The sequence below is a fragment of the Fukomys damarensis genome, unplaced genomic scaffold, assembly GCF_012274545.1.
Source record: "Fukomys damarensis isolate Sample0158 unplaced genomic scaffold, DMR_v1.0_HiC HiC_scaffold_39, whole genome shotgun sequence".
Taxonomy (NCBI): Eukaryota; Metazoa; Chordata; class Mammalia; order Rodentia; family Bathyergidae; genus Fukomys; species Fukomys damarensis.
In genome coordinates this window covers 123,038,483-123,059,122 of record NW_022900951.1, presented here as the reverse complement: position 1 = coordinate 123,059,122, position 20,640 = coordinate 123,038,483, and the positions used below count along the sequence as shown (strand labels likewise).

Sequence of the window (20,640 nt, the reverse complement as noted above, 5' to 3'; positions counted from 1 at the left end):
TCACCTAGAGCTTGTGTGTGTCTAAATGCTGGCAAAGTTATTTCTAGGAACATTCTAGCCAAACATCATTGGTTTTCAATGAAGGATGGACAAAAATGTTGGTCTCTGCTTAGTTTATCACAGATGATGTAAATAATAACTGTGTTTCAAATGGGCACAGGGAAACCTCAATAACACGGATAAAGGTTTTTTTCTAATGGCCTGGCTTTGAATATATTCTTTTTTTCCCTGATAAGTTTATTGGTACATTTAAAGTGAACAATACAGTTACATTTATCATTGGGATCTTGTACCTTTACATGATGTGTCTTGGTTCTCATTTTTCCCCATTCCCCTGCCCTCTCTTACCCCCTTCACCCTTCCCTATTTACAAAGGCTTTGTTTCCATTTTTTCTTTTCCCTTATTTCCTCTCCCCTCTCCTTCCCATTTCCTCTTTAGCCATTTCTTCCTATTTCACACTATTGATTATACCATTTCAACCTTACTTACCCTTTTAGTTTTTCAGAACAGAGAAATTATTCAGTATTTACTCAAGTGTGTCCTATTTATTTCTCTTAAGAGTATGGCCTCAGTGTGCATCCATTTAGCTATAAATGTCTCTAGTTTCTCATTCTTTATGGCTGAGTAGTACTCCATTTATATAAAAACCACATCTTTATAGAGAGTGTTTTTTTTTATTTAAAGGAAGGTCGATTTCACAGCATTTTAAGGTCTAAGCACCCTTAATTTATAGTCCTTGTATATTTTGTCTTGCCATTCTCTTTAATTGCTACTGTTCCATACTGGGGTGATAAAGGGTTGAGTAGTTCCCATTTTCTTCTTCCACCCAAGCACACTCCATTCTGGGCATTTAGCCTCTTGAAAATCAATTCATTGCATAAAGTCATTGTGTGAGCTTTAATGCAATTTCACAGGTCCTTGTGGTAGAATAAGTAATGGAGTTCAGTGCGACAGAAGGGAGTTTCAAGTGCATGAGCAGGCAGCCTGGACTACTTGTCATTTACGAGAAGGCAACGAAGAACCTGCAGGCTTCCACCCTTGCCTGCCAGGCGGCTCACTTCAAACTGGGGGCCCCAGGCTCAAGCTCCAAGATTTCGGGCCTCCTTGGCCTTCTGTCTGTTTTGCTCTCAGAGTTCCTGCTCTAGTTCTGTTGCCTGAACATTTCCCAACAAAAGGACTCGCACACTTCATGTGGGCCTCTTCTGTTATTGCAATATTAAGCAAAAGGATTTTTATTATGTAATAAATCTGACTTTTCTTGACAGCTGGATCACTGAAATGTCAAGTCCCCGTGATGGCCCACTTGTTTTTGCAAATACATTTCCATTGCAGATGCCCAGGGCTCAGAGCAACTATAATTACTTGAATGAAGAAAATGGGGCTTTCTCTCCATAGCCAGTATACTGCTGGGGAGAGAGTAATAAAAATCTCTTCAACATAATATTGCGCTACTAAAAACTACATTCATATTACAGTCACCCTCTAATTGCAGCCACATTTGAAGTGACTTGATAGTGGAGTTTCAATTGCTTAAATGGACCAGAAGACCTACTTGCTTAAACTCATTTTATTCCCAAATGAAAACTCTCATTTTAAAAAACATCCACATATGCAACTTTTAGAAAATATAAAACATATAGATAAGACACAAATGGGCACGTGAGAAACCGAGAAAATCTGAAAAAAAATTGTTGAAATCTGAACAGTCTATGGATTGTGTCAATGTCACCATACTGGTTGTGAAACTGGGTGAAGGGTACACAAGAACTATGCGCTTCTACAACTGCACATAATTACTTCCAAATAAAATTTAAATATATCGATTTTAAAATGAATGCCAACAACTCTATCGACTTCCACCAGGCTCCATTGAAATATACACCCACAGAGAGTAAACTATCATGTAATGAAAGAATAAATCATGCTTAGAAGAAAAGAAATTTTTGGAAACAAGGCAATAGAAGTGTTTTCTAATGGAAATAAATATTACTTAGTGATTTGCATCACATTTTAGCCACACAATAAAATTTGGCATTTTGTTTTTATATTTTTGAGACCATGTATTTTCTTTAAAAAGAAATTAATTTTAAAAAATTGTATGTATAGAGAGAATACACCCAGAACCTTACCTCCCTATTATAGCTTTCATTTCCCTTCTGGTTTGATCCAGCTATATATGACCTATTCGTGGTCATAATTGTCATGTGCATATAATTCTGCAGCTTGAATGATATTTCATTATTTTTCAGTGTTCAGGATGCACCCTAGGGTCTCCCACATGCTAGATAAGTGCTCTACCACCGAGCCACTCTCCTAGGCTTGATGTTATAAACATTTTCATGTGCTGTTTAGTCTCTCCACCATTATCTTATTGTAATGACTGCAACATGTTGTTTAACATTCTATGATGTAATTAGTTACTCTTTTATTATTGCTTTGATTCTAATTGTGTGTGTGTGTGGGTGTGTAGCCAAAATGAACACCAAACAGATAACTTGCTGCACTGTTACAAGTATGTTCTTCAACAGAGGAAATTCAGCTTCCGGAGGTCAAAGTACTATACCAAAAGACATAAATGCTGGCTTCTATACAGTATCAAGTGGCTCTCATTCTCCATTGATCAGTTTCTACTCCCGTCTGCAGTGTAGGACAGACTTAGTTCATCATGATTTGTTTTCTTTTTTCTGCTAATGCTAGGTACGCACATTGTCACATTTTCTTGTTAGTTTAACATATGCCTTCTTTCAATTTGAATGACTAGAGAGCATAAATTGTCTCTGTTTATTCATTAATGTTCTCCCTCAATTTTTGAATCATTATAATTTTTGACCAGAATGTTCATCTTTTGGAATACTTTGCTGGAAAATGTGCACATTAAATCTGTCCAATATCTGACTGAAGCTTTAGGTACGAGTATCCTCAGATCTGTAGCAGTTTATGCAGCTAGAAGCACAGGAGTATAAACCACGTCTGGCATTATTTGAGTGACTGAGCCAGAGGGGAGTGGGAAAGACAGGGCTATCAGGTAAAGAGCTACTCACTCAATTAAGAGTGATAATTAGTTCTTCCTGTGAATGATGATACTTCTTTGGTATTCCAGGATAGGTTGCATTCTTTTACTAACATTTGCAAAGCACTGGAAAAGATCAGAGTGGATATTTCTTCTTCTCCTACCCCATCTTCATCTGCTTCTACACAAAAAAATTTTTTCATTTCCTGCAAGTTCTACTCCAAGACCAACGGGCCAGAAAATTTCATTTAAAATGTAAATGAAACCAATAATGTGTGCAATTAATATGCCCTTTCCTATTCTCACCCTCTCGTCTCTGCCCTACCCCTGCCACCACTCAGTGTGTTTTTCTTATTCCAGATGCAGGAGAAAGCTCGCTCCACACCTGCGGCCTTCTGTGCTGACTTTGAGGTGGAACAGTCCCCCCTCCCTTTTTAATAACCAAGACCGAAATTCTTAGAAAACACAGCTTGTAATAGAAATCCTGAGAGCACCACTTTGTTTTGAATTATAAAACTGTACCTTTGAAAAGACAGGTCGATCCAAGCAGGGAGATGATGATTCTTTACTTCTGTCTACTGTTTCCATTTTAATTTTATGAATATGGCAAATGATAAGACCCACGTCGTAACCTCGGAAGGGGATCATTTATAAAGACAGTGGCCATCAAATACAAATTTTCTGTGCCATTAAGAAGATGGCTTCTAAAGAAGATGCCTTGGATACATCATTAATATGTGGGAGTGATATTTTAAAAAAACCATCACAGCTTCTAATTCCAATTGAAACGAGCCCAGGACAGTAATGGTAGAAAGAGCACTCACCTGAGGAGCTCCACAGTCTCGGAGTACATGGTGTACGGGGACTTGGCTTCCAGAGGGTCGCGCTCCATGGCATTGCCACATTCGGTGAAGGAAAGGGCAGCGTCGGCGTAATTCACAGCTTTGCCAAATTTCTCGAACTGAAACAGGAAAATCACCTCGTCAACATGATAACTCCCTTCTTTCTGTCATCCAAACTGCGTGATTTACAACTGATGGTAATTTTATGCCCTTTCCCCTGTGGAACATTTGGAGACGCCTGGAAACACTTTCAGCTGTCACCACAGGGGAGGTACAGGGGGAACCTCTGGGGCAGATGCCAGAGAGCTGCTAAACCATTCCACCAAGAAGACTTAGCTGGCAGAGATATGGGGAGTGCCCAGGCTGAGGAATCCTGATAAGCAGAGAGGACAAGGTATGGCTTGGTTGTGATGAGGAAGGAACTAGTTTAGGGTTCTATCATGACACTGAGGCTGGCTGAGGAGAAACTGCAGCTGAGGAATCTCGTGAGGTTGGTAGTGTTATTGTTGCTGTTATTATTGTCATTTACCTGAATCAGAAGCCAAATCAATGCTGTGACTAGTTTGCAATCATTAAATGCAGTAAACTGGCCAGTCACCGCAGTGTCCTTTATGCAGTGCTGGTGACTAAACTACTCTTTGTAAGCCCTCTGGGCAATGAACATGTCCAGTCCCTGTGAGTGCACTGACCCCATCCCCAGGAGGATTGATGTTATTGTCATGAAAAATGTGAAGCTGTAGGACGCCTGTTGACAATAACCACATCACTTTCATTGTAAATGATGGTTGGAATAGCATGTCAAAAAGCCCAAAAATATAGCACCACTCAATATTTTAGTTTAGTAAAATTTTAGCACAAAAGGTTTTAGTCCTGATAACAGTCACGATTAAACTGATTTAGACACGCTGATTTCTTTTTCATGTGTAATGAATATTACATATGACACTTTTATAGTGAGTGCTTTATAACAGGATTTAACATTTTCAATTTTTGATAGCTGGATATAAGATTTCCACTAATATGGTATTTTATTTCAAATAGCCAATATAATACAGATTTAGCTATTTTAATTTTCTTGTATACCTTTTATCAAAATATTTTCTATGCAACCATGAAAGTTTCAATTCTCAAGCTGGCAGAGTTGTCTCTGCAAAAAGATTAAGTACAACCATAAAATGATTAGTTACTGGCCCTGCAGAATCTCTCATTGTAAATGACTCTCTTTATAATAAATGTCCTTTAGCTTTCACATACTGTAGGAATTCTGTGGTTTCCTTTCTGCAGCTATTGTGGAAAAGCACTGGTTTCAAACAAATTCAACATAGTTTTACGAAAACGTTTGTATGCGTATGCAGACTACCTCCTTTCTCTCTTGCCTTACAAGATTGTTTCCTCAGGCTTCGTGGTTCTCCCATTTGGAAATTAATTTTTATATCCTGATTTTTGAAAGTCACTTTTTGTTCACAAACCCATAGCTGGAAGAATCTATAAAGATCATCTCCCCAAGCTGGGTGTGGTGGTATACTCCTATAATACCAGCACCATGGGAGGCTGAGGCAGGAAGATCATACATTTAAGCCCAGGATTGGCAATTTAACAATTTAACAAGACCCTGCCTCTAAATAAAAAAAAAGAAAAAAAAGGTCTGGGGAGGTAGCTCCATGTGAAGGCCCTGGGTTCAATCTCCATAAACACAAACACACACACAAACACACAATCATCTCCAAAGGCAGAACAAACTGAGGTCAGAGGAAAAAAAATGACTTAGCCATAGTGCCAGTTATTGGGAAGATTATATCCTTAGGCCTCTGTTATTTTTCTATCCATAAATCAAGGGGCTTGAACTACAAGGGTGCTTCCAATCCTATTATAGAGATAAGATGGGCAAAAATATCTTACCTCTGAGTATGCTTCAGCTTTTTTTTAGCATTGTTATCAACCCTGAAAGAGTTTTTTTATGTTCCCCCAATTAATGTTTTTATGGTACTATGACTTGAACCCAGGGCCTTTGCACTAAGCTACATTCTTAGCCCTATCATCTATCTATTAATCAATTAACTAATTAATTAATTATGGGGCAGGGTCTCAAAGTCATCCAGGCTGGACTTACACTTGTGTTCCTTCTTCAGTCTCCTAAGTGCTGGGATCACAGGCGTATATAACCAGGCCTGACTTCCCCCAAGGAAATCTGAACATGAATGAGCCTGCAGCTCATTGCAATATCTAAGGTTTTTAAGTCTCACTTCAGAACCAATTTTTGTCATGGGAGTAGAGCCACTCAATTGAGAATGCATCCTCTAGAGTGATTTAGAGATACATATATAAACAGTACCCGGAAGGTAAAGTGTTGTTAATTCTTTCTTTGTGGGGAACAGGTCCTGGTTATGGAACTCAGGGCCTTGAACATGTGAGGCAAATGCTCTACCACTGAGCTACATCCTGAGTCTTTCATATTTTCTTTTTTTTTAAATTTTTGGGACTGTGTCTCATCAAGTTGCCCAGGCTGACCTCAAACAGAATCTTCCTGCCTCAGTCTCTCACATAGCTGAGATTACAGATGTGCAACATTGTGCCTGGTGTTCTATTAATTCTTAATCATTTGCATATATTTCTGTGGCTCTATTTTTTTTGTTTTCCAAATGTCTCACTAGTGTGTTCTCACACACACATCCCAGCCATCAGCTCATGTAACAGCTTGTAAAAGGAACATCTATGTGCTCCTGTGCCCCAATTTTGATAGAGGGCAGGCACCAGAGTACTTCTGAAATACTGTGGAGTTGAGGATATTTGGAGAAAACCTCTGGCCTTTGAGCCAGCAGCACTGCCACCTTTCAAATCTCTTCCTACCTATCCAATGGTCACAGGCATCATCTGCCTGGTATCTATTGGAACTGGCTTTTAGCTTGCCTTGTCATTTTTGTTATAGAAGTAAGAGAAAACTGCTTCCAGGGGACAAATTACACCACACGAAGGTTAGCTCTAGAGAATAGCTAAGCAATTTGGACCACAAGGGAGAATGACACAGAGTAAGGAAGGAGCAGATACAAGAGTCACGGGCAGTTGATGTTGGCCACATATTAGTTGTAGCATAGATGCTGTCACGATATTCCACCCCAGCCTCCCCAGTGATGAACACAGCTGAGTTTTGGCTAGACATAGTGCAGTGATATAGGATGCTGTTTCTTCTCACAGAGGGTTGAAATGATACTTCCAGTTGGTCTTGGGTTTAGTCAATTAGGACAGTTGTTATCATATAAGTTTTGGGAATCGTTCGGGGAGCTTCAGTTTTGGAACTGTCTAGTCCCAGAAATTCTGATTGTGTTTGTCTGGGGTAAAGCCTGAGCTTCCCAAGTGATTATACCATGTAGGTGCAACCCACCATTAAGAAGATCAGTTAGGTCAAACAGTTTGGTATATTGAGTTTAGCACTAGTTTAAATTGCCAAGACCCTTGGGAAATCCAGATGACAGCACAGTCTTTCTCTGCTCAGGATCCCAGTCTGACTGTGGGCCTCCCTCTGGGAACACATAATCAAATATAGCAAGAAGCTAAGCTTTTTCTGCAGATCGGAGTTTCCCAGAGCCAGGTTTTGAGGCCAGTTACTCAGCCCTCACACCCTCCACTCCCCACACCCATTCTGGTTTATTGGGCCCAATGGGAGTGTCTTTCATCTCCAGGGTTTTCAAATGCCATTTCAAATTCGCTTTAAATATAATGACAAAGAGCTTCTGAAGTCAGGGAGGGTAGTGGGGGGAGGACAGTGGGAAACAAGAATGATAGGGAACCCAGCTCAAATAAATGTGGGGATTATTATGCTAAGCAATGAAGCAGTTCTAAGTGCACCATGCTGGAGCGCCAATGCATTGCAAAGCAGGTTTGGGGTGTGCTGCTTGAAGTTTACCTTGTTGTTAAAGTGTCTTCCTGTTTTCTTTCAAAGCTTAATATGTGGTAAGAACAAAGCACTGAAAGGAAGGACACCTACCAGTGCATCTGCTTTGTGCTTCAGCTTCTTAGCCTCTTGCATGTAATAATCAGCATTGTGAACCCTAGGCAAACAAAACAAGCTCTTTTACAAACCAGTGGCTCATCTTTTAATCAAAAGACTAAATAGTCACAAACGTTGTTTGCTATAAGTCCGTTCATGTAACAATGTTCTGAAAAAAGGCAGGGTAATGCTGTCATTCCTTTTATAAAACAACATAGAAATACTATTGTAAATGAAACTTGCAGTGCATAATGGCCCATTAGGATAAATAACCACACCCTCCAACCCTAATCATTACAGCTATCTAGTAGGTCACAGAAAACCTACCTCTTAATCTATGTACATATGAGGACATGGTTAGGAAAGGACAAAAAAAAAAAAAACCTACAAGAGGAAGCACTTGCCTGTGTAACAGGCACAAAGCTTCATAATTAAAATGAGCCAAGGAAATTTCTCAGTGGGGCTAGAGGTGTGTATGTGAGGGGAGAATATACTTTTAAGGCTACAGAACAGGATGTTAAGGTCTTATGTGGGGTGGAACACGCAAGACACAGGAAAAGCCAGGCTGCCCACACTCCCACCCTCAATTGCCACCGTCAGACTGTGTCTATGATAATGTGGGGACAACATACGAGTCATCGAAAGTGAGCTTGGGTCTCCGAACGTTAGTGCTGCTGCTGGACAGAAGAGGCAGAGCTGCCCAGGACGTCATCTCCAGGTGACTGCTGTCCATGAGGCCAGTAGTGATAGTAGAGGTGATGGTGGAAATAGTAGTGGTGGTGGTTGTAGTGGTGGCCGTGGCAGTAGTGGTGGCAGTAGCTGTGACAGTGGCAGTGACAATGGCAGTAGCAGTGACAGTGGCATTGGCAATAGCAGTGTTGGAGACATTGACGGTAGCAGAGGCAGCCTTTTTTGCAGTGTCTCCCTCCTGAGAAAAAGGAGGAAAAAGAGCGTCCATTAGGTTCAGTTTTCTAGAACAACTTTTCATAAATGTTTTGATGGTCAAGCATAGCAGGAAACAAGGCAAGGAAAAAAGCAATACACACAGCTTCATGATGGATAAATATGTCACCCTGGTATATTTTATGAGTGCTATGAATCACCAGCTTTTGTTCTATGATGACACCAACCCCAAATTAGTGTTGAAACTACACAGCCCCAGTGGGGTGGACAGGCAGGAAAGAGTTCTAAAGCCAATGGGAAATGGGAGGTGGGAGAAGGAAGACTGTAGAGAGGAAAGATGAATAAAAGGAAGAAGATGCAGAAGAAAAAAAAACAAAAATAAAAAAGGGGAGAGAGACAGAGGTGCACATGCAGGGGGTGAGGGAGGGAGTGAGGAGGGGCATGCTAACTAGGGTCTTTGATCCTAATATGAGTACTTTTGATATTAGAACCAGCCCTGAAACTCTCTTGAGGGCAAGTAAAGTCCTCAGGTCACACTGAGAAATACCAGCCTTGACCCAATAACATACACAAACACCAGGCCATGTACTGCAAAAATCAGTGCCCTGCTGGCCTGAGACTCAAGCAGCCCTTTTGTTCATGTGAGCATCTCAACTGGTTTTCAGGTAGGTGAGTGTCATGTGAGTACACCTCATTTTGAAGTGCTGGGATGGTGAAGCCTCATTTTCACCAGATTAAAACTCAAATGGCCAAGAGATTTATGAGGGCGCCACTTTGAACTGTCACTGCCGTAGAGAGAATGGGACCCAGAAGAAGATAGGAGGTGACAAGGTTTGTTATTAAGGGACAGTATTGTATTGCAGGCTCACTTGCCATGTTCACACCCCACCTTGGCAACTGTGGAACTATCCTGACTAGTGTATGTCTCACAAGCCTTTCTGAAGCACCTCGTCCTACTTCTGCTCTTCTAAGTCAGTGTCTCTGTAAGACTCCTATGCCCTAAAGTTCCTTCCTCGGCTTTCTTCTCAGATTTGTCAATCCTGTGTGTGTTGACACGATTCAACAGTAAGCAGACCATTCCCGAATGGAAGCTTCAATCTTACTCTCTTTTCCAAAGCCTCCCAACCTCTTGTGACAACTCCTGGACAGTTCCGACAAGATGGCCAATTAGCACTTCAAATTTCTCTTGATTTAAATTGGTAACCAAACCAGTTCCTTTTTTCTGTTAATGGTAGGATGGTGTTTCCTGATGACAGCGCCCCTCCACCTCACAGCCCAGCATCATTAGCATTTGCTGAGTGCATACACGCACATATGGCTTCATGTCTACCTTAGCCAGGGGGTTCAGTGGAAAGCTAAAAGTCAAATGTGATACTTCTTATGTTCACATCATACGCACAATGCTGATGTCACTTCTGGAACATCTGACCAGAAAAGGCAAGATACATCCATGATTCAAAACAAAGATGTACTCACGATCGTGGAAATTATATAAACATGTCATCTGTCCACACTCACCCATGCATTGAGCTAATAAACAGGACTTCATGTCTAAATGGGATAGGGAAGACTCTGAGAGCACAAAATTGAAAGCACTCTGGGAGCTAGAAGAATCCACTCATTTTCTGAACCCAGAGGAGATGCTTCATGGTCCTTAAAGAAGGATGAAGCATTTCTAGGAGCAAATATAACCATATTTATCATGTTTCCCCAGTAGTTTTTAGCTCTTATGGAAATGGCTGCAGATTCTTGTAAACATTCTCATTATCATAATAACATCAGTATTATTTATAACATGTAATTATTGCTAGCAATATATTCGGCATTATTTACAACACCTAATTATTTGTGACAATATACTAGGCGCTATACAAAAAGAATTCCCCAAAGAGTTGCATGCCCTCCAAAAGCTTGTAGTAGAAAACAGAATCAGTCAGAGTTCATAATATTAATTATACTCAGTATGAAAAATTGGATGCGTAGTGTAATTACTGTTTAGAATAGATGGTTTAATTCCCAACACTGTAGAGTCAGCATCATTAAATGTGTATGGGAAATGACTCCATACAAGTATAATTCATTTATATAGGTAATGAAATCTACCTAGATATGAAAGTCATCTCAATCATATCAGATGATAGAATACAATCAGTTGGGGTCTTTAAAACTCAGAGAAATCATGGCTTTTTATGGGGTGTTAAATGGGACCTTTGGCTCAGGGTCCAAAATGTCAGTTACAAACTCATGAGAATGTTTGTTATTTCTTTGCCTTTTATATTAGATTTTTAAAAAGACTAGATGTATATAGATGAGACATATATATGATTTTGGTATTTTTTGGAGGTGGTGGTTTCAACAGTTCGTGTGCCTATACCCGAGACAAATGAAAAGGGATTGCATGTGGGTATGAAAACTGATGCAAGCTTTCATTTATCTATGTTAATTGAACAGCAGTGCACAAAATCCAATGAGCCACAGCATCCTTTAGCTGACTCATATCTGCAAATTTAGCAACAGAGCCACCAGTTTAATTCTATCCAATTGAATCACTATTTTAGGAAACAATCCAAATTCTCCAAGCTGAGTAGTAGAAAGATGCAACCTGGAATTTCTGTGTCAGTTCAGCCACCGTGGATAATACCCCTCCATCCACTTGTTCCTTCAGTCACTAAATAATCTGTGCCTGCCATGTGCAAGATACTGTGGTCAGTACTGTGGAAGTATCTTCCCGAACCCCAAGATCTGAAGAGACCGGACCAAAGAAGGCCCGAGTCCCCCCACCTCTGCACTCGCAATCTGTTTGGGAAGGTGAGGAGGGGAATTAATCTGGAGTACAAAATTCATGCTGAGTTAGGATAATAGAGATTTGAAATAAAAGTAATGGAGAGTTTATATGTTTGCATACACGCCCACACCACATCTATATGTTGTCTGTGCCTCTTCTTCCCCTCCCCATTGCAAGATCTGCTCTGGTCAAGTGAAGTTATGTGAGTGGGATGAACTTGTTTCCATATGACAATTACAATCTTTCTTTGAAGACACTTACGCTTACAGATATCCCTTTGAAAGTAGCACAGAATTTGCCTTCGCTTCTCTTCGGTTTAGTAAAGGTGATTTGTCCAGTCATGGAGATGTTTTTGTCTTGACTGAAGGGCCCATTATTTCCACTGACGTTTCTGCGGCGTGGAGGGTCCTCAGGCAGTGGGGAAAGTGGAGGAGGAAATAGTTTTTCTTCTTTCCTTCTATTTGCTCTCCTGGATGAATTACTTCTGTGGAAACAAAAACTATGGAGTATCAGAAAGTGTTATCTTGCTCTATTCTGATTTTGCCCTCCAATGCTAGCACTTTTAATGTAATTAAAATTATATTTTACTTGATAAACCTTTCCCTATGGTGAAGAATATATAAAAAAATGCATGTACACACAGATATCGATACAGATATCTCTCTACATATACATAGATAGGCATACATTTGCATTCAAAAATAAATACCTGCCTTTGAAGCAGAACTCCAGGACAAATGTAAATGCCTCAGGGAATTTGCTGCAGTATAATATTTACAATCTATTGAAATTAGATGGCTATTAAGTAGATTTAAAAATATAATACAGACTTTAATCTCATCATTTTAGGATGGCTCCTACTTATTTTGCCCTAGGACTTAAGTAAACAATTGTGCAGTAGATGGTTTAATATACAATAAGTGGAAGGAGACTTCTTTAAGAAATTGTATGCTTATGTGTTACTTAGAAATAAATTACAAATGAAATACTATTGGGATACATTACAAATTAAATATACAAAATGTTCTACTCTATCACAGAGGCATAATGAGTCCCTGACCTTAAAGTGTTTTATTGAAGTACTGAGGTACTCCACAAAAGTCCATTTTAAAAATATTCTTTCGTCATATTGACATGAGATATCTACAATCCTATAAGTACTCCCATGCTTTCAAGCTGATTTATCTGCCCATTAAATAGGCACCATCAAAGAGACTGAGACTTCACATAAAACAGAACAACTAAAATCTTATGCTAACTGCTTAACATGGTAATTGGGGCATGGATTTTCATTTTAGTTACTGTCTTAGACTAATCAATGAAGATTACTTGAATTTTAATCTTTTCTTAGACAACTAATATTGCACTGCACAGCCATTTACTCTTCATGATTATTGACTACAATTTTCAATAGCAAATTAAGTCCACAAGAATTTATGTTTTCCTCTCGGTCAATTTCAGTCAGTATCTAAAAATATAGATTTGCCATATCTCAAAGCAACAAATCAAAGATGAACAAGCATTGAAATGGTCTGAGCTCTTAAAGTAGAAATCAGTGCAAACTCCTTGTTCCACTTTCGCTATGTTGCACAAATTTGCCAACTGTAACAATACATGTCATCTTCACCTTTTTTATTATAACTATGGCCCTATGTCATTTTATTGTCATATAGTGAAATGAACAAAACATCTTAGGTGATTCTGCCATTACCTTAATCCATTAAAATTAATATAAAAATGTTTGCCAATGGATTTTTAAATTTGCTTTGAAATGTAGAACCATTATATGGTAGTTGTGATGCCTGATAAAGATGAAGAGGAATACGTAGACTAAGATTCTTGTCCACAGGGATGCTCTACCTTCAGTAGACTACATAAAATGCAGGAATTTCAGAGACATCTGACCTTTGGAAATTAATATATACACATGCCAAGCCTTGCATCTATGGGAGGTGAATAATTCTTTAGTGATCACTGTTATACAACCTGAGCTGGTTGAGAAGATCAGTAGGGGCTGCAAGCGGAAGAGTACCTGCTGAGAAGCAACTCATTTGCTATTGTTTACCATGGTCAAAGCTTTCCCATGTGCCCCTGAACTGGCCATCAGGAACTTGGTGCATTCTGTGTGGTGGGTGCTGGTAACCTTGCCCCCTTTCCATCTGTCTGGTAGTGACCTGGAACCATGGTGTCTTTAATGACTTCCTAGGCAAAAGATACCCAAGGAGCATTTTCTAGAGATCACTTGCTTACTATTATGACTTCCAACCATAGGGATTTTTATCTTTGGGTCCCTCTTTAAATAGGCTAACAAAGGATATCAGACAAGAGCAGTGCACCATCACTGCCTGTCAGTCCCTCAGAGGGACTGCTCAAGGGCCAAGCACCAGAGGAGAGGAGTAGATCCGTAAGGCCCCTCTCTTGGATGACAGGCAACTTCAGTTGTCATAGTCTACTGTGTCATCTTTGCTAGGTCTAGAATAACCATTTGAAAAAGTGAATGTTGTCTCATGAAAAGGCCTAAGGGTTTCCTGTAAAGTGTCAAAGGCATAAGGGAGCAGAAAATGCTAGAGAGAAGATCCCCAAGAGAAGGCCTTGAAGACACCAGTCCTTGTGCCATTCTTCCTCATTTTTGGAGATCTGATTTTGTTCAAAGAGCCTAAGAACTTGTTCCAGACCCTTCCTGAATACCAAAGGATTCCAGGCAAACATTGCTTTCCTGTCTAATAAAAAAGCAGGGAGACTGTAAAACTGTACATTAAAACTACCATTTTAGAAAACCAAACACAAATGACTAGCTATTTCCTTAATACTTGGTCCCCTCTCTTCCATAAGACAGAATTAATGAGCCACTGAGTTGAGTAGTCAGGACACTCCAGGACCAACATCAGGGACTGATGGTGGTGGCGATGCCTTGCTGCCTCTGCCTTTGTCTATGAATGGATGTTTCAGAGCCAAGTTGTAGCAGAGAGTATAGATACGCCTCCCACATAGCTACTGATCCTCAGGGGGAGGGCAGCCCAAAGCTCCTTGCTATATACATGGGACCTAGAGATTAATGGTTTCTTCCTACCTTCCATCTCAACACTACAAGGATCCAGACCCATGCAAACTGATAAATTATTTCAGACATCTGATCTGTGGCAGATTGATGCCATATCACTGATGTTAAACAGTAATCTGTGAAATCAATTGTATAGCAGCAGTTAGCCAGATTGTCTCTGCTCTGGGCTGCTAATAGGCTCCAAAACTGGGCTTTGATGGAAGTAATCTCTAATGTTGAATGAATTTATGGCAATAATTACCCAGATGGAATGGTTCAAGTAGCTGACATGATTGTTAGTTAAGTGATATTTATAAGACGAAAAGAATTCAGTCACGATGCTTGGTAGAAACAGAGGACGAGACTTCTCTAGGGAAGGCTTATGCTATTTGAGTGAAGAGGGAAACAAGGAAGCCTCTTGCCTGCCTCTGAAACCTTCCATGCGGAGAAGGATGCGGAGAGAAAGTGCAAGTGGGTTGGAATTTCAATATGCATCCCTAGCTGGCACAGAACTGCCCCAGGGAGAGGGCATCTTTCTGACAGCTCATCTCTCAGGCCCTCTCAAACATTCCACTCCCTTATCCTCGGTGGGGTTCACCATATAGCTGCTGGGCCTCAAGCTTTGGATTAACATTAGCTAACGACATCAAAAGAGCAGCAGCTGGGTCACCAGTCAACACCAAGGGGTTGCTTTTCCAGGGAAATTATTTATTTGCCATCAGAACTGAATTTTGGCCAGAAGCAGGCGATCTGGTTAAAGCAATGGGTGTAACTTCACACTACCCATTTTTAACTCACTTTTTACCATTCACTTAGGGTGAAAAGTTCCTTTTGGCTGATTTGGGTGGTCAGTCTGAGCTGGCAGAAAGAAATGTTGCTACAAAGCTCATAGTAACCTCAGACCTGACAGCCTGTATGGCCTGTACCACATCCTTTATCCTCCCCGGGTTACACGAGTGACCAGGGCCAGCTGTCAGGCCTGGCTGAGCTCCTCCTGACTTTTGCCTGACTTTCCACAGGGATTGAATGCCCCAAAAGTGTCCAGTGCGAGTTTCTTAAAAGTCAAAGTAAGCATCCAGAGCCAGGGTGAACTTACTCTCTAGCGCTGGGAGGCTTGTGGGGCGGGACCGGTGAGATGCAAGGGGGAAGCAGGCAGAGAGTGGTGGCCTCCTCCAGGCGCTGCTTCTTCTCCGGGATTTTCTCTGCAGCTTCTGTTGGCTTTGAGAAGGAAAAAAAAAATACACAGGCCTTGAAATACATGACACATTCAGACAAGCATGTTTCAAGCATTAGGAAAAAAATGAGCAAGCTAGACAGTCTGCTGATCTCTTAACTTCTAGATTAGGTAGAGGAGTTAAACGTACATCTTTGATCAGACAGAAAAGCAATCAGCTTTCCCTAGTTTAGTCCTACAGAGAGGTTGGCGTTTGAGAGACTTGAACTGAGATGTGAACCTCTGATTAAAGATTGGGTGGCATGAGAAACTCAAAAGTAAAGAAAGTCTATCCTTTTCAGACACTTTCCTCATCAACGACATGCACACAAATAGTGTGGTTTAGAAACTAACATTGTAATTCTAACATGGCGTGCATCTTGTCAAACGGAGCAGACTGGGGGAACAAGGAGAGGCTACTTTAATAGGGAGATGAGCCTTGTACTAGGCACACCTTTAGATCTTTGCATGTGTTGGCTCTAAAGGTACAGTTGCACCTTTGCTTGCACCACTGTCATTGCTGAGAGAGAAAGCAGTGGAGGGGTAAGGGCTCTAGACCCACTGCTCCCTAATTTGGAAGACTCTCACTGGATATATTTGGTAGACGACTCAGATATCATACCCTCTGCTTTCAATCCCTACACTGAAATTGAGTCAAAGCTGAAATTATTCTTGCAGTAGCCTATTCAACAGGCCACTACTGGCTACAGGTGGGCTGTTCTTCACTAAGGTATTGGAGCTATTCCTGGCATACTTAAATCTCTCCAGCAAGAAATAACAGAAATGGGGAAAGGACTAGGAATCTCCTTTCCAACCACTAAGGCAGGTAACAGTCACCGTTTGGTGTTGTTCTGAAAAAGTACCGAGATCTGGAGATAAAGTAGAATGATCTTACTGGCCACAAACTCATCTTGGTAGATGCATTTCATATGGGAAGGGACATTCTCATTTCCCTTTTTGACGGTACCCTGGAGTATTCAAAGGGAATTCAGCCCCAACTGCCTGCAGGCAAGATATTCCCAGGGTCCTTTTCTTCCTATTTCACATTGCTAACTGTACTGTCTACCTAGAATATACCAATAAATTCAATTAAAAAAAAAAGATATTCCCAGGGCAAGCCTATCATGCAGCCAGTGATCCCAGCGGACCGGGTAGACATGTCTCTGACTCCGAGGGGGCTCCAAAGATGACTGGCCACGAATGTGTTAACGTCTACCTAGAGAAATGAGCAAGCCTGGAGGATGCATCAGGACATCGCGGCACAGCTGGGGACTGCAGAGCAATAAGCCCTTGACAGGAGGAGCAGTTTAAAGAGCTGACTCCAGTGACTGGCGGCAGGGGTGGGGGGCTTTCTTTATATTCTCTCCTACACATGATAATCTCTTGTGTGCCACAGTGGACATTCTTGCTGCTATCTGCCAAACCCCCATCACTCTAATGCTTTGTTCCCGATCACATGTCAAATACTGCATCTCCTGTGGAAAGCAACACCAAAGCTACCATGGATCACCACTGGCCTAATTGAGAAGGAGACTCCAGGTAAAGTGAGGCAGCAGCGGCTGCTCCTGGCCCCTTGCTGGGCCACAGAGCTTACCTTGTGCTTACGCTTGCCCTTCGGGGCTGGTCTTTCCATAGCCGTGGCAGTGGTCTGACGCCTGGCTTTCGAGGCAGACTCCTTGTGATCTGGCTTGGCAGGTGCTGCTTGGAGTGCATTGTGGCCAGGTACTCTGGAAAGTAAGCCAAGGTCGATCTTCACCCAGAGGTTTTTCAGATTCTCATGATCTCGCAGAGGCGACAGAAGCTCAGTTTGCATGATAGGAATGGGTGAGAAACACGGCTCGCCATTGCTGCTGGATAGGCTATTGTTGCTGCTGTTGCTGTTGCTGCTGCTGCTGCTGTTGCTGATTAAGGTGCTGAAGGTCAGGCTAGTACCAGAGGTCTCCTTGGATTTTGCAGGATTGCCTCCAGGAGCTGTGCAAGGAGGCAGGACTTTGATCTGTAAGGTCTCTTCTTGATCTGTGTTGGAGTCAGACGTAGACGAATCTGTTTCGATGAATTCCCGGGACTTTGGCACAATCTTGCCAGGCCCTCTGTACTTCTTCTTCTCAGCAACCAAGGAAATGTTAGGCCTTGGCTCTTTCCTAGGGACTGGTTTGTGGGCGGTAGCTTTGTTGCGGCTTCTTGGTGGGTCAGGAAGCTCCACGCTTTCTTTCTCTTTGGGAGTGCTGTTGGTAATATTTGGTTTGGGCCAGGTAAACTCCTCAATGCTGGTGTTCTTGTCAACCTTTTTGGGTTGTTTCTTCCCAATTGTCCTTTGAGAAGCTGTCTCAACAGTTGTCGACAACTTATGCTTCAAAGCCTTTGTTTCTGGAGGTTTCTGGGTGGGCCGTGGACGGGCTTTCTCCCTAATGAGACTCAGGAGAGGCCTTTCTTTGGGTTCAGCCAATACCTGGCTGGGGTTTGATTTCACTTTGATCTGGACTTCCATTGGCTGGATGATTGGAGGAGGCAGAGAAATCGTCTCCATGGGTGTTTCATTTTGGCCACAAATAAATGACTTGTTCTGAGATGTCACCTTATTAAGCCATTTATCCAGCTGCCACTTGTTGGTTGAGGGGGGCTCAGGCTACAGATTGAGAAAAAGCAGCAAGAATGAATTTCACATCTGCAGCGAATTTAGAAGTAACCTCAACACAGTGACCACTTGCTGATAAAAGCTTTGGCTTTTAAGTGACCAGTCACACCTACACAAGCACACACACTCATGCCCACATACACCACCAACATTAATCGAATCACCTAGAAAGCCAGATATAAGCCAGCTGCAGTCTGATTATTTCAACTAATTCCTACCCTTTCTCTGACAATATTCTACACTCCTGCCAGGAAGGAAAGAGTTATTCACAGGGAGATGTTTCTGAAGGTAGGCAGGGGTGCCTGGGAGGGAAACCTGTTCCCAAAATTCTTTGCTGAGAATCATCACTAGACCTCTCACCAGGAGGCAGTAGTAATGGTCTCTGATCCTGAAAAGAAATCTAAGCATGCCTCGAGTATAATTCAAAGGGAAAAGCTTTCTGTCCACTGAAGTGCCAGTGCCTCCTATGTGATGCTCTTAATTCACTGCAAACAGAACAAGCCTTTTGTGTTTTTACTGGAGGATGAAAAGATTCGAGTTCCAAAAAAAAGTCCCACTGCACTTTCCTCAGTGTATAGGCAATAACCGATTTATGGGGCCATGAATACAGACATTAATGTCCACTGTTAAGCTATGGAAATGATGTGTACAATTTGGGTCCTGGATTCCCAACTCTGAATTCTGCCAGTTGAAGTAAAAGAGCCATCATTTTTATCAGAGAGAGCTCTTCTTTTGAAAGCCATCAACCGAGGCTTACAGCACCAGCCAATAGAGGGTGACAGAATTAAACACACTTGAGTAGCTGTGGTTCCAACCTGCACAGGACAATGGCAGGTAAAAGGTGAAGACACATTGGCTGCCACTGTCAGTGGCACAGCTTTAAAGTGAAGAACACTAAGCTCTGGAGACGCAGTGGCCTGGGGTTCAGTCCTACTCTACTACTGTGCATTGGTGGGATCTTGGGAAAGTTCCTCTCAGGAACTTGCACCCTCGTCTGTAAATTGTGGATCATAACTTGTAGGGCTGTGATGAAGATGAGGTGAGAAGACGCAAGTAAAGAGCTTAGCACAGGGTCTGGCCTCTGTATGTGTTTTCTATCATTAGCAGCTGCAATACTACGACAGCCTACTTCCTTCAGTCCTTTCGATGACTGCAAAACACCTGCACAAAGAGGCAGTGACAGTTAGGTGGGATTTGCTTGCTGTCCCAGCCACGGGCTCTGGGACCAGGGCAGCTACCCTGAACTCAGAGCTAGTTATGGGAAGGGGCGAAATGCTTTTTCATTTCAATGTTCAGATTATTGATTTTTTTTTTAATTTCTGGGGCTGTAGTCAAATGTTTTCATGAATTGCTATCAAATACTCTTGATGTCTGCAGATGGAAATACAAAGCATGTGGCCTCTCAGCTACCATTTTCTCTTGTAGGCAAGGCATCCTGCTCAAGTGCTCCCAGCCTAGGGCGACTGGCTGCTTCATAACTGTAATGGAGGGTAAGGGTTGGTATGCCCAGGGATGAAGTGGTCATGACTAGTTTCGTTGGTTCTTTAAGACTGGAACCTGCTCATCATTACTGTTGTAGCTCTACTCACACAGAAGCTTGACTGAGTCCCACAGCAAGTCACACAACAAGAAAGGGAGATATGTCAGGGTCTATACAAATATGTGTCTAAGAGGAAAGAAAAGTGCTGTGGAACACCTGCATACTTTTCAGATGTAGTTTCTGTGCTGAAAGTTATGGCGGAGGGAGGGCGGGAGGGAGAGAGAGAGAGAGAGAGACAGACAGACAGACAGAGACAGAGACAGAGACGGAGACAGAGACAGAGTATATGATAAACCAGACCCTTCAACCCACCTCTGGAGTGGCCACTCGAGGTGCCTCATTGGACTCGCTGTCAGTGGTGCTACTCTCAGAGTCAGAGTCTGACTCAGAGCTGCTCTCAGACTCACTGGAGCTGCCAGAACCCCCGCTGGCTTGCACTGCAGGTGGGGGCTGGGTTGTGGCCAATGGTGGGCTGGAAGAAAAAAGTAACATCATTCATTACTCCCTTCTGCCTCAAACTAGATGCAAACAGCCCAGTTCAACACAAGGGCCTATGATCCGTGAGCTACAAGCTGAGTGGAGGGTACCAGCCCCATTTTATAGACCAGAAGTGTGAGGCTCAGGACTCAGTGACTGGCCCGGCATCACAGTTTGATCAAAACCAAGTCCATCTGTGCATGGGATCT

The 20,640-nt window shown here is 41.9% G+C and overlaps 1 protein-coding gene across 1 annotated transcript in view; it reads right to left on the bottom strand.

Annotated features, from left to right (window-relative positions):
- The window catches only part of Aff2 (AF4/FMR2 family member 2), a 316,042-nt gene that overhangs the window by 15,049 nt on the left and 280,353 nt on the right, over positions 1-20,640 (bottom strand). The window contains exons 9-15 of the mRNA XM_010616851.2: positions 20,267-20,426; positions 17,374-18,405; positions 15,663-15,784; positions 11,788-12,010; positions 8,471-8,766; positions 7,836-7,899; positions 3,836-3,972 (exon numbers count right to left, since the gene is read on the bottom strand). Coding sequence (XP_010615153.2) covers positions 3,836-3,972; positions 7,836-7,899; positions 8,471-8,766; positions 11,788-12,010; positions 15,663-15,784; positions 17,374-18,405; positions 20,267-20,426 — 2,034 coding nt within the window. The remainder of the gene's footprint in view (positions 1-3,835; positions 3,973-7,835; positions 7,900-8,470; positions 8,767-11,787; positions 12,011-15,662; positions 15,785-17,373; positions 18,406-20,266; positions 20,427-20,640) is intronic.